The 14,874-nt window shown below is 43.2% G+C and overlaps 1 protein-coding gene across 3 annotated transcripts; it reads left to right on the top strand.

The window, feature by feature from the left end:
• Nucleotides 1–1,627: 1,627 nt before the first annotated feature.
• On the top strand, nt 1,628–14,403 carry sypa (synaptophysin a; the record flags this gene model as incomplete). 3 transcript variants are annotated; one of them, XM_080733642.1, is made up of 7 exons in its annotated part: nt 1,628–1,645; nt 3,978–4,043; nt 10,878–11,002; nt 12,003–12,198; nt 12,507–12,698; nt 12,832–13,047; nt 14,320–14,403. In XM_080733642.1, 7 exons carry the CDS (start codon nt 1,628–1,630, stop codon nt 14,401–14,403), a joined length of 897 nt encoding a protein of 298 aa, XP_080589768.1. The 3 variants fall into 3 exon arrangements, with proteins under 3 accessions (XP_080589768.1, XP_080589769.1, XP_080589770.1); XM_080733643.1 differs by having other exon boundaries at nt 14,338–14,403; XM_080733644.1 differs by having other exon boundaries at nt 14,350–14,403.
• Between the last annotated feature and the right edge of the window lie 471 nt (nt 14,404–14,874).

The following is a 14,874-nucleotide window of genomic DNA, read 5'->3' on the forward strand; positions in this document are numbered from 1 at the left end:
ACCGTTACGTGGGTGGCGCGGGTACATGGGTCACGCACATGTGCGGGTAACGCATGCACCGGGTGCGTTTGATGAGTTGTAACTGTCTCATATTTCAATGGGTATGGAATAACTACGGTATGTGGAAGCAAGCACAGTTGCCAACCCCCTACAAATCAATGAGGAGTTCAACACCAAACACACGCAACCAAATGAGCACCCAAATGTTGTACACAAATACATATTAACGCATACATAATCCCCATACTTCTATTCACCTATTCATCATAAATAGCCTATACACTCCTCCATGGGCTGCTCCTTACATTATGATGCTCCCACATATTCTCATGCACACACCAGTTACAGTAACTTTCCCCATAACACTCTGCACATATTTTGGAGCACATATCTTCGAAAGGGCAAGGTCTAGTACAGTCATACACAGATAGCTTGCTCAATGCTCATCCTCTCCCACCCACCCCACCAACCACCACACCATCAGTTGTTGAGCAAAAGAAAATAGATAAGGGCACTCCCTACAGCCTGGCTTCATATAGGGTAGGATTCTACCTCTCGTTTACATGCACACACACATGCACGCACGCACGCACGCACGCACGCACGCACGCACGCACGCACGCACGCACGCACACACGCACACACACACACACACACACACACACGTACCGGTGACCTCCATGCAGTATACGTAGCGGATTCTCTGATCCAGAGACTGTGAATGGGGAGACTTCTCAAATACAACAAATACAACAGTAGAATAATGTTCAAATCTTAGCTCAGCAATAGTACAGTTGGTCAATAGTATGCATGTGGTGGTGAGGTGTGCAGGTGTAATAGTAGGCATATATCCTAGAACAGTGGGTCTCAAAGTGGATTTCAGGGACTCTCTTCTAGGTTACTGTATGGGGGTCTAAATTGACCCATACAAGTCTGTAACTCTGACAGTGTACAAATGGAACCCTGTCAGAGTTAGGGGGAGACCTTGAAATTTGAAAGTTTGAGAAACACTATCCTAGAAGAAAATTGGAAATGTTTAAGAGGACAGGTACCTGTTTTACTGCACAGCACAGGTCAACAACATTGAAATTGAAATTCTATAAAAATGCAACTGAATGGCCTATACTGTAGTCGACTGTATGTCTTGATTTGTGTTTGTTTTCAACACTCTCAGATCTCAGTATGTCTTGATTTGTGTTTGTTTTCAACACTCTCAGATCTCAGTCTCAATGCAAGTGCAAACAAGACAACATGTCTGACACACACACACACACACACACACACACACACACTCACACACGCGCACACACACACGCACGCACGCACGCACGCACACACACACACACACACACACACACATACACATTTCCTTTTTTACACCTTCCTTCATCATCATCATCATCATCATAATCATCATCGCTGACGTCAACGCCATCCTCCAAGCAGAATGACGCAGTAGAGCTGTTCCATCCAACCCCTCCCCCTCCTCCATTCCTCCGTCCTCTCCCTCTCTCTCTCTCTCTCTCTCTCTCTCTCTCCATCCATCTCTGTGTCGCTGTTCCCTCCTCCTCTCCTCTCCTCCACTACACCTCATCCAGCGAGAGGCGACACACAGCAGGAGGCCAAGATGGACATCGTTAACCAGGTACAACAAAACATTTATCGGATCAAATCGCATCATTTTCTTTAGAGATTGGTGTGTTTTCGTTTCGGTTTAAGTCATTCTTTTCGGAGGGTGTGTTGTGTTTGTGATGCGTAGCCTATTGCTGCCTCTCCGGTGAGACTGTGGGCCATAGCCTATTGCTGAGTGATGATGGGGGCTTTGGTGTGGTTGCAAAGATGGAGGATTGCCAAATATGTAGGCTAGTCATATAGGCCTATATTATTGTGCCATTTTGTAGTGTTTGTTTCTTCGAGGTTAGGGTGTGTGTGTTGATGATGAGCAACCCCCATACAGGCCTATACACATGCATCACATCATCACGGTCCCCCCCGGTCCGGGGGGACTGTGTATGGGGGGTTGCTCATCAACACCAGTAAAACCTTCCATCTGGTGCTCCTGGCCTACCATGGGAATATCCTGCTACCTCATCTCTGTTTGTTAAAAATAAATAAAACATAGGCATCTGCTCTTTGCTTTTATTTATTTTATTATTTATTTATTATTTTATTTTTATTATTTTGCAGTAGATGCGCACCCTGAATGTGTTGTTGCTGCAGTAGGTTCGTTATTTTGTTTACATCACTGTCTCTTCTGATCATAACGCAAATCACAATTACATTTTAAAATAAAATGCATAAAGTAGCCTACCGATTTATAGTCTACTGTTGCCTAGATGAAACGTGATTCTCACCGCTAATAGACCCGCGTCTCTAATAGAAAAAGGCCTATTAATAATAGGCCTAAATCGAATCATCATATCGTCTGTCTAAATATTCACATCGTCGCGTTATTGCACGTATAGGCCTACTGATAGGCTACATTACATAGCCGATCTACAAGCTCACAACGAGGTCTAATGGCTACTGATAGGCTACATGTAGGGGTAGCGATAGGCCAAATGCAGGCCTAGTCTACGATTTAATATTCGAATGTTATGCTCTACGTCTCTATGCAGTGTCTGTAGGTATGAATGAATGTGAGACTGAACATAGCGGAGAAACCTTGTAAAATGGCAGCTTCTCCGCAAACCTCCATACAGCATCACACACACACACACACACACACACACACACACACACACACACACACACACACACACACACACACACACACACACACACACACACACACACACACACACACACACACACACACACTCGCGCATAAAGACAGACATGTGGATGGATCAGTATGTTGAATATAGAAATAAGACTAGTGCAAAGGTGTGTCCCCGACTCATCCCCCCTCATTGTGTGTGTGTGTGTGTGTGTGTGTGTGTGTGTGTGTGTGTGTGTGTGTGTGTGTGTGTGTGTGTGTGTGTGTGTGTGTGTGTGTGTGTGTGTGTGTGTGTGTGTGTGTGTGGGTGGGTGCCCAGGCGGGTGGGTGGTTGGGCGTGCGCGCAAGCTGTGTGCGTGCGTGTGGAGGGGACAGCTGGCTGCTTCATGTGTGTATTTGTGTTTTGAATTGTGAGTGAAATGGAGTCCTGAGTGTCTCAGAGGTCTCATATCTCTAATCAATGGGCGATGATTGATTTTCCGTTGCTTCCCATGTTGCCATGTGAATGTCCCTCCCTTTATTTAGGAGGATGGGAAAGGAGAGAATTGTGAGAAGAACAGGATGGGAGAGGGATAGAAAAGAAGACAGGAAAGAAATTAGGGATGGGATGGGACGATACGCGATATTATCGTTTATCGTGATAAAAAACTCTCACGATAATCGTATCGTAGGGAGATTTAATTTATCTTCCTCCGTCATGCACTGGGATCAATTTACCCTTTATTTGCCGAGCTGCATATCCGGTACCACTTAAACCCTCTATAATTGGTAAATGGTACTTATAATATACATACTTGATGCAGTCTTTTTTTCACTCTCTATCAGATGTATAATTTGCCAAAAGAATAGCCGACCTACAAGCTCACAACGTGTCACAACGTGACACGTTGTGAGCTTGTAGATCTGCTATTTTTTGGCAAATGTTCCGCCCCAGGATAATGGATTTTGATTATCATGATAATATCGTAAATTTCTTTTGTCACAATAATCGTGATATGACATTTTCATATCGTCCCATCCCTAAAAGAAATAGGAGAGATGGAAAGAGTGGAGCTGAGATAGGAAAGAAAACAGCAGAGAAGGGAAGATAGGAGATAGATAGTAAAGAGAAGAGACGAGAGAAGGTAGAAGTGTGTTTAGTTGATGTCTAGAACTGAATGCATTCTTTGATAATAACTGCTTATGTCTGTATTATGTTCTAATCCCCCCCCCCCCCCCCCCCCCCCCCCCCCACCCTCTCTCTCTCTCTATCCAATAGTTGGTCGCCCAGGGGCAGTTCAGAGTGCTCAAGGTTCCACTGGGATTCATCAAGGTGTTACAATGGGTGAGCCGCCATGTCAAACACACACTGTTGCCATATCAATCAACCCCACATGCAAATCATTGTTTTAAAGGGAAAAATGGGAGGAGCTGAGATTGATCGATAGGTAATATTAGTTTAAACGCCACCAGTGTTGCAGTAGTCTTGGGTCGACGACTCATATCTTTTCTGAGCCGGAGTCTCGCACCCCCCCAAGTTCACACCTCGACAACTATTTTAACAAAGAAACGAGCCTATATGCATATCAATAGTCCTTATAGTAGGTGTTGAGCGACGTTCACGACCCCCCAAACATTGAATCACCATTGCACCACTGAACGCCACCATTATATATACAGTACATGTGCGAAGTGTGTGTGCCTGTGTGTGTGTGTGTGTGTGTGTGTGTGTGTGTGTGTGTGTGTGTGTGTGTGTGTGTGTGTGTGTGTGTGTGTGTGTGTGTTACAGCCTGGAATTGAACACCAGGTTGGGACACTAAAGCCAAACATCGCTAGCCTAAAGGGTAATTCCCCTTGGCCCGGGAGAGATATTAGGCTGTTGGTCATCAGGCAGAGGCTCTGTGCCAGTCTGATGAATGGTGAATGTCAAAACATTTCCTGTTTAGGAAATAAAGACAGAAGTCTGAAACAATGCTGTCTTTCAGACTGACTGGTCTTGGAATTTTATTTGATTTTATTGAGACAGTCAGCAGGACTGTAAGAGACGCTGCAGTAGACAGACAGCAGGAACGCTGAGGGAGACGAAGTAGGAGAAAAAGACAGTATAGGAAAGCTGTGAGAGATGATGATTTAGGACAGACAAACGGTAGGAAAGCTCAGACAGATGGAATAGGAGATACAGACTGTAGGAAAGCAGAAAGACAGTGTACTAGAGACAGACAACATAGGATGCAGAGAAAGAGACACTATACAGTAGGAGAGACAGACCGTAGGAAAGTGGAGAGACATAAGCCCCTTTTCGACTGCAGTTTTAGCACCACACCACACCACACTACACCACACCACACCGCACCACATAAAAATATCGACATTTTCCATTACAAAAAAGTACCACTATTGGTAAGAAACAAATTGACCCTTTTAACTGTGATTATAATACAATATAAATGTGTATTACAACTATCCTAATTATAATGCACTGTAATGGATTATAACTGTGATTATAATACATTATAAAGTATTAATGTATTACTATGATAATTAAAATACACTATAATAGATTATAATAGTGGTTATAACACAATAGAATCTATTATCATGTATTACAACTATATCCTGGTGGTCTAAATGAAAAGTCAGTGAGTGATCAGTCATTATGAAGTGTTTGGCCCTGTTTGGCCTAGCTCAGACCTACTCTAGAGTGGATACTTTTTAGTACCCTGTTTAGTACAACTTTCACACCACTCTACCCAGGTCCTTGTAGTGGAAAACCTGGCACAAGTGGGTGGTGTGGTGTGGAGTGGTGTGGAGTTGGGCCAGTGGAAAATGGGCTATAGTGAGCTTCAGCAGAGGTGGGATCTGATCCCAGACCATAACCACACAGCTTTCACAGAGACAGTATACTGTCCTATATGTCTAGTGTAGGATAAAGAACTCAAGAGAGAGAGAGAGACAGTAGCAAAGCTGGAAGACTGTTGGATGTGATCCAAGACCAGCAGGCAGACATGTAGGTCTGGAGGTAGGGTTAGAGGGACATACAACCCCTTTGGGACCGTGCATGGAGAGTGCCAACGACGGCAGAGACTGTGTAATAGTGTTGGCTACCCTCTCTCATTGCTTTTTTGTTAATTAATGTGGTTGCTATAGGCAACACACTATTGTTCCATGTCTGAGAACTTTTATGACAGCTAAAGTGAACCTGTTTTTGTTAACCTTTTGACTGAAGTTATCTGGGTTGAATCTTGGACAATATAATCCAAGATTGACATCACAATATATCGTCGTTGTCGGGTGAAAACCTTGTATGTCCAAAACCGTTCGTTTCGTATTTATCATTTAAAAAATGATTTAAACTAGTGAAAACAGCCGATCTGCAAGCACACAACGCGTTGTGTGCTTGTAGATCTGCTGTTTCCACTACTTTTGTGCGACGGACTTGTGTGATGAAGCAGGGCTTTACTTTGCGAAAGAACATACACATTTGAAACTTGGAGATACGAGGTTTCCAGCCGACAACGACGATATAATACCAGTAAGACGTCTAAGGGAGAAAAGCCACCTTGCCGTGCAGGACGGAATTTGCACAGGACTGAATTAATTTGCAAGTGTGACAAAATGTGGGCAAAACATTTTCCCAAATATGGTTATGACTGACGTCTGACAACATAGATGTCTTATTGTGACCGAATGGTGCATTAGTGAGTCATCACTTTTTAGACTATTGTGGGGTCCATTTTTAGCCCAAGGAATGTTTTTCGTGCAAAACAAATGCTTGCAATGGATTCAGAATCATGAAAAAAAAAACCTAGTTAGACCCCTCACATGCTACTTAAAGAAGATTTTTGGGGGGTATTCTTTTCCTGTATAGTATAGTAAGTGAATGGGTACAGTTTTATCCCCTCTATTATTCTCCCTATACACAAATGAGTTGAAATATAACAACAAAGAGTTTTCTCTGTACGCTGACGATATGGCCTTGTTTACCTGTCTGCAGGATGTCTCCAGTCCCTCCTACTCCCTGCACATCGACCACATTGCTACGTGGTTTGAGGGCAGCTTCCTTGACCTTAATGTTACTAAGACTAAGGAGCTGTGTCTGGGAGGGGGCTCAGGGTCCATCTTCAGGCCTGTCATAATGAGTGGGGAGGAATTGGAGCAGGTCACTGATTTTAAGTATTTGGGAATAATAATTGATAATAAACTCACCTTCCAGACCAACGCAGAGAGCATTTACAAGAAGGCAAGGCAGCGGCTTTATCTTCTCAGACAGCTGAGAAGTTTTAATGCCAGTAAACACACCCTGACCATGGTCTATAGGTCACTTACTGAGAGCGTTCTCACTTTTAACATCGTCTCCTGGTATGGGAACCTCTCAGTTAGAGATAGGAACAAGCTCACCCAGGTAGTTAAGCAGGCAGGTAAGATCATTGGAGACAAACTGCAGGACATATACAACCGCACCATAACCAAAAAGGCAATTCAGATTTATAATGACTCCACACACCCTCTTCGCCCCTCATTTGAGCTGTTACCATCGGGCAGGAGGCTTAGAACAAAACTAGCAAAGAAGAAGGGCTGTAAGACATCATTTGTGCCAACTGCAGTGGAGATTTTAAATAAGGAAATATTTGAATAGCTCCAACCCCCCACAGACCTTGATCACTGCACTGTCTCTATGTTGCTATGTCATGGGATGCATTTTATATAGTTTTAATGCATTGTGTATTTTATGTATGTTTACTGTTGTGTACTGACTGACAGCCTGTGTGCCAAAGACGAATTTCCATTTTATGCAAACCCCATGGGACATTAGTTGACTACGGCAACAAGAAGAAATCATAACTAGACACCATAAGGGTGCTCTGGGAGACTCTGGTCTACCCTACTAATGGTTCAGTCAGATAACTCACAAATAGATTGAGACCAATAATAGCTTGAGAACATTATATTTATAAAATGTAAATACAAGTGTGAATATTATATTTGATCTTGGCGTTCAGGCTCTGCTTATACATTACTTACTCCCTGCTCAGCACATTAGCAGTCATTTAAGATCAGGGAGAAATATATCTATAACAAACCTATACCAGAGCCTCCTGGTGGTGCGGGGGTGGTGGTGGGAACATACAACATCAGTGTCAGCAGTGACAATACAACAGGAGGAAGTGCAATGAATCAGGTGAGCTTCAGTAGACTGCCAATTGATCAGCTGCTTGCCACTTCACATACTGTACAGTACATCTCCCACACAGAGCTGCACACACGTGTAACCTCTTGAGTGTTTACTGCCTGAACTCAGTCACTCATTCCCTACTCCCTACTCCTTAGGGAATCAGAAGTAATGGATTATTTTGAACTTCTTCTGCAATAGAGCCGCCATCGCTTTTTTGGTTGTTCTTTTTTTCACGCAGGAGACTCGGTTTCAATTCCCGGGCGTTACACTTACAGTACATTATGGTAGAGCTTGGCTAGTAACCATGGCTTTTACCCTACATTTCATGGTGCATTGTTGTGAGACAGAATGAGCCACTATATAGGGTATAATAATGATCACTACATTCAAAGTGGTGTAAAAGCGAAAGCCAATAGAGGACTCCCACCCTTGGTTGGTCCTGTATACATTATATAGATCAGAATACATTAAAACAAAGCATTGGCTTTCATATCTTGTTAATATTGCCTAACTCTGGTTTACAGCTAGCTAGTTTGTAAATGTACGGCTCCCTGTTAAGCATCATTTGACTGTTTGTTTTTTACCTTGACGACAGCCTCTTGTCTGTACAATTTGTGGATAGGTTTATAAGACAATCAATTGACTCTATGAGGAGGAATATCAGCTGTTTTCTTTTTTACTTGCGCCAACAGAGTGCACTCGGCTGCGCATGTAGGTAGGTATGTAGGTAGGTAGGTAGGTAGGTAGGTAGGTATGTAGATAGATAGGTAGCCTTGTGTGTTTAAGCCTGTAGCCCAATCGGGGACCAGCATTTCTGGCAATGTCATCATTAACAGCCAATGAGGGACCAGCATTCCTGGTGGTGCCAGCGGTGAGCGCACCTCATGGTGAGCTCTGCTGGCGCACAAGGCCCAAGTTGGCACCTCGACAGAGTACAGTTCTAGCCAATTATTTTTATGCCAATTAATTTCACCCCACACACATTGCTGTGTTGTCTCTGCTGTTGTATCCTGACTCACCTGGCAGTGAGGAGCCCCCACTGGGAGGATGTTGGGCCTTCGTCCTACTCCTCCCGCCCAACACTCCCTGCTGACAGGTGCCGCCCCAGCCCGTAGGAATACATACAGTGACAAATATCACCCTCGCCGCCCAACTTCCAAACCCCAGAACGCGGGCCAATTGCAATTGGCCAAATGCACCACATGGATTCGAATCCACAACCTCCATGGTGGTGGGCAGGGACTTTACCACTGCGCCACCCGGGCAAGGAACATCAGCTCTTATACATTCAGTTACAACTCATGCTGTACACGAAGACTTTCATCACACACTAGTTGATGTGTAATTTGATCTTCAGGGGAATACAATAATATTGTCTTGTTAGAGATAAGAGATCATTGTAATTTCTGTGTCTCTTCTCCGTATCGGTTTCCAATAAGTCGTCGGGTGGAAACCTTGTCCAAAACCTTCCCTTTTTTGTGATTACCGGTATTTTAAAAACGATTTAAAATAGTGAGAATAGACGATCTACAAGCACACAATGCCTCGCATCGTCTGCCTGACAGTGACGAAGTACAACAGACAGTAGAATAAGGTTCAAAGTTGTTGTTTCTCTGAGGTACTGCAGGGGGTACTCAGAAAATGCCCTCAAAAAAGAAAAGTGTATAAATAAATCATGCTTGTTCATTGTTAAAGAATTAACTACAATTGAATTAGGAGGGGGAAAACATTTACTGTTATGTTTAATGAAGACACATGGAGAAACTTGATATGAGCTATGAGAGTTGTTAACCCAAATTACATGGTACCAGGCAACTGGTATGTGTTTTAAAGTTGTTATTGACATGAAAACTTGACTGAAATGTTATGACCACAGTGTTGAAAACAAGAAAAGGAGGCAGTGTTTGAAACTCTTTCACCCCATTTCTTATTTGTTATTTTATATTCTTTAAATGGGGGGGGGGGGGGGTTATCATATACCACTATTTATTTATATTTTAATTGCAGTTTTATAAGCAAAATGTTGTTGTCGGGTAAAGGGGATTCAGAAATCATGGAAAGGGGGTACTCCAGCCAAAAAAGATGCTCTAAGTGACTCACCTTTCCCAGGAGTAAACCATCTGCCGTGTGTGTGTGTGTGTGTGTGTGTGTGTGTGTGTGTGTGTGTGTGTGTGTGTGTGTGTGTGTGTGTGTGTGTGTGTGTGTGTGTGTGTGTGTTCAGATTCAGATTACTTTATTAACCATTGTGTAATACACTTAGGAATTTGCTTTGGCATACTACATTTTTGCATTCAAATACAGAACGGAACATACATAGTCACCACATCAGCCATGGGCGGCGCTATCTTGGAGAACCTGCGCAGAGAGCAAGTTCACGTTTGACGCGTGTGCGTGTGTGTGTGCGCGTGCGTCCGTGCGTGCATGCGCACTTGATTTACTATTACTAATCCAGGAGTGGTCCTAGACCTGGCAGAGTTAAGCCAGCTGGGAAATGATGATGATTATGTTGATGATGAGGAGGATGATGATGATGAGGATGAAGAGTATGACTGACTGATTATTGCTATTAAAGGGACATTTCACCCAATTCATCTGAACATTATTTACTTATCATGTAAAGCAAGTGTAATAATAATCTTTGTGGGGGGCATACATCCCAAAGTCAATCCTTGACAGTCTTTATCAAGCGATAATTAGCTAGGTGAATCACATAACACATAACACTGATTAATTTTTCAAACATAGGCGCATGCCCAGTGTGCAAAGAGCAGAAATAGCATTTTGTAAATGCCTGAAAATCGGTTGAAGCTATATTTATGAGTTATTAGTTGTACTATTTGGATTTATACGGTACATCTTGTTTCTCCTTCCATGTCCACATTCATCCTTTTCTAGCCATCTACTCATGTGCACTCTCTCCCTTCTCTGACCCCTTCCCCTCTTCCTCATTCCCTGTCTTCTATTCTTCCATTCACTAATCTCCTAATCCCTCCTTCTCCCCTACAGTTTTTCTCAATCTTTGCATTCTCCACCTGTGGGAGTTATTCTGGCCTATTCAAGATGTCAGTGGAGTGTAAGAACCGAACAGAGAGCGACCTTGACATTCCAGTGGAGTTTGAGTATCCATTCAGGTCAGTGTGACTATGACACACAAAAAAACTACAAACTCATCCTTTAATATCCATTGAGGTCAGTGTGACACACAAAACACTACACCATTCAGGTTAGTATGACACATAAAAAAACTATAAATTGCTCCACTGATATCCATTCAGGTCAGTAGATACACAAAAAACAACAAAGAATTCCTTTAACCCATTTAGGCCTAGAATTATTGAATGCTTTAACCAGTGAAAAAGGCCTATATGTATTTTCAAAGCGAACGTTTGTAACTAAAATTTTGCTTCTGGGGGGTCCCTGGAACTAAATATTCTGAGATGCGGGTCCGTGGCCAAATACATATCATTTTGGGGGTCCTTCACATGAAAACGTTAGAGAACCACTGACATAGTAGTCTCTCAAGAACAGGCTAACTGAGCTCCAGTTAAGTGAAAAGGACCTTTTCTTTGACGATGGCTAGCCAGATTGCTGACATAGAAACATAGGTTTTTCAAAAAAACTTAGAAGGATTCAAAAGACACTTATAGAATCGGGTCAAAATTCAAATTTTCACGATTTAAAAAAAATAACAGATCTACAAGCTCGCAGCGTGGCACTCGGTGCCGCGCTGTGAGCTTGTATATCTGCTATTTTTCAATAGTTAAAGCATAAAATAATGATACACAATAATGTGTACACGTTCTAAATGGGTGTCCAGTCAGTATGGCAGTGGCACAAAAAAAAACACTAACTGTTCCATTACTATCCATTCAGGTTAGTATGACACACAGCAAAATGACAAACTGTTCCTATAATGTCCATTCAGGTCAGTATGGTACGCAACAAAAAGAAGAAAATAGAAATTGTTAATGCCGCAATCCGAAACGTAATGATGAATAACATGCATGCCGCTATATGCGCTAATAGTATACACTACAACAAGTAGATCATAAGTGCTCTTTTTCACTTCTACCTTTTGCCTCCCTCTCTCTCTCTCTCTCTCTCTCTTTGTCCCTGTCTCCCTCCTTCCAGGCTCCACCAGGTATATTTCGACGCTCCAACCTGTAAAGGTGGTCCAGAACGTTTGTTCCTGGTCGGAGACTATTCTTCTTCTTCTGAGTTCTTTGTGACCATTGGAGTGTTTTCCTTCCTGTATGCCACGGCTGCTCTTGCTATTTACGTCTTTACATATGAAAAGTACAAGGAGAATAACAAAGGACCGCTCATAGTGAGTACTGTCTGTCTGTCTGTCTGTCTGTCTGTCTGTCTGTCTGTCTGTCTGTCTGTCTGTCTGTCTGTTTATGAAAATACACACACATGCATTTTGTGTCACTTGTGTATCCATGTCAGGCCAGTTACAGAATTTACACTTATTATTTGTGTGTGTGTGTGTGTGTGTGTGTGTGTGTGTGTGTGTGTGTGTGTGTGTGTGTGTGTGTGCGTGCGTGCGTGCGTGCGTGCGTGCGTGCGTGCGTGCGTGCGCGTGTGCGTGTGCGCGTGTGCGTGTGCGTGTGCGTGTGTGTGTGTGTGCAACAGGACCTGGGGGTGACGGCAGTGTTTACATTCATGTGGCTGGTGAGTTCAGCAGCGTGGGCTAAAGGTCTGTCAGACGTTAAGACAGCCACAGATCCTGACAAGGTGCTCACTCTCATCAGCGCCTGTGAGGACCTGGCCAACCGCTGTCGCGAGGTCCACGACCCCGTCATGTCTGGACTCAATACCTCTGTGGTAAGATACACCATTTCCACCAAAATGATCATTTTTCAGAAAATGAAAAAAAAAAACATCCAGATCAAGTGTAGCTTTTCACTACTTTTCATTGGTTCCCCCCCCCCCCCCCCCCCTCTCCTCTCCTCTCCAGGCATTTGGATTCATCAACCTGGTTCTGTGGGGAGGAAACCTGTGGTTCGTCTTTAAGGAAACAGGAATCATTGCTCCGTTCATGAGAGCCCCGCCTCCCCAGGAGAAAGCACCTGCAGGAGAAGCGTACGCCCAGCAGCCAGGGTATGAACAGGACCCTTATGCCCAGAACCAGGGGGGCTACCAGCCAGACTACAGCCAGCAAGGGTACAACCAGGTAATGGGATCAATCCTTTTTGCTAGTCGCCCGATCCTCTTCCGCTCACCCTCCCTTCTCTCTCCTCCTCTTAATCCTACCTTTTGATTGAATGGCGATATAAACATAACTGACCCCAAGGAATTAATAACCGGACTACAGTGAAAATCTAATAACAGTAATCAGTCCAGAATTAAGTACGGGATGTTACGAGACCGTCAGACCGCAGACATGCGAAGTGCACTCCTGTTGCAGTGTTGAGGATTTTACTGTGTGTCCCAGATGGGCAAGACCTAGCCTGCCCAAGTCAATTTTTTCAAGTCAAGTCAATTTTATTTATATAGCACATTTAAAAAACCACCAGGGTCGACCAAAGTGCTGTACAGGCATAGGAAAATAACAGTGTTACACAAATAAAACATTCAGTAGATAAAAACAGTTACTCAAGTACAATAGAAAAAACATGGAAAACTTAAAATTGCAAACTGCCCAAGGAAATGAAGTTGAGGCTTTACAAATCTATTTACATTCTCCACTCTGATGTGATGAGTGTTGCGATTGGTAGAAAAAGACAGTTTCCGGAGAAAGCACATACAGTACAGTAAATGTGTTTATAGACACTCTATCTGCATTATGTTATTATTATTATGTTCTTTGCTATCTTCAGGAGCTTTAGCCAGTACCACCAAAGTGCCCGGTTTTACGGATGTGCTGTTTGTTTTACTAGCGCTATTTTTAGAGAAATGCACTCATGCAACATGAGACTGCTTCCTTTAATAGACAGCTCACAAGGCAAGCTCCTCCGACAGGGGTATTCCTATCTGTAAACTGGAGTATTCAGACCATTCATCAAAAATAAAGATGTTTACATTCATGTACCGTAAATACATGCCTGCCTTTCAATCCCCCGCGTTTGGAGTGCTGGATCACTGAAAGAAAACTGCAAGTGAACACCAGTCCAGTGGAGGCACAACACATCTGTCCCATTGGTTGGTGCCTGTCACTGACTGCCGGGTCATGGTTCACCAATGTTGAACCTGATGCTAGTGCACGCGCATCATTAACTCAAAGCATCGGCACTTCCGGCAACCAATTGCGACTGTGTGACCGGACCTTTAGGTTGTGCAGGCTTTTGACCAGTACGATAATGTACAGTGAAGCAGTCATTATTTGGAAAACTCCATCAGGGCAGAGCAGCAAGGACATCCACTTCATTCCATGAACAATACTTCAGGTTTTATATTAATTTATATACTGTTTAGTAAGCTGTACTTCCTGTTCCTGTCTCTACAGGAGGCGGAGTATGGCCAGGGTCAGGGTCAGGGTCAGGGATACGGCCAGCAGGGGGCACCAACCTCCTTCTCCAATCAGATGTGAGCACACTGGAAGTAGGTAAGGTAAGTCACACTGGGAAACATTTCTGAATCACACATTTAATTTACGTTGCAAAGTTCAGCTTGCCCATAGAGTTATAATTGAATATAACGATTGTTCAAGCTGATATCACATGCCGATATGCTGATATCAATGCCATTTTAATAGCACTTTTGTAATTTTGTAAATATTAGGTTTGTTAGGTCCATTTAATTCTCAACAGTCGGGGTCGGTTCTCGAATATATTGGAACAAATCGGATCTCTGAACTCATTTCACGGGTTAAACCAGGTTTTGTGTCTAGAAAATGTCGTAAGCAATGGGATATTGGAACAAATGTAACGGGTCCATTACGATTCGTCTATCTTAAAAATGAGTCTGTCATTTTGTACCCGTGAAGAGCTCTAGTTGGCAAGACTCTTGAGGGGGCTGAATTATGAAATGGGAAAAGTCTACTACCGATTTTATATTTTAG

Source organism: Nannobrachium achirus (assembly GCF_963921795.1).
Source record: "Nannobrachium achirus genome assembly, chromosome: 9".
Taxonomy (NCBI): Eukaryota; Metazoa; Chordata; class Actinopteri; order Myctophiformes; family Myctophidae; genus Nannobrachium; species Nannobrachium achirus.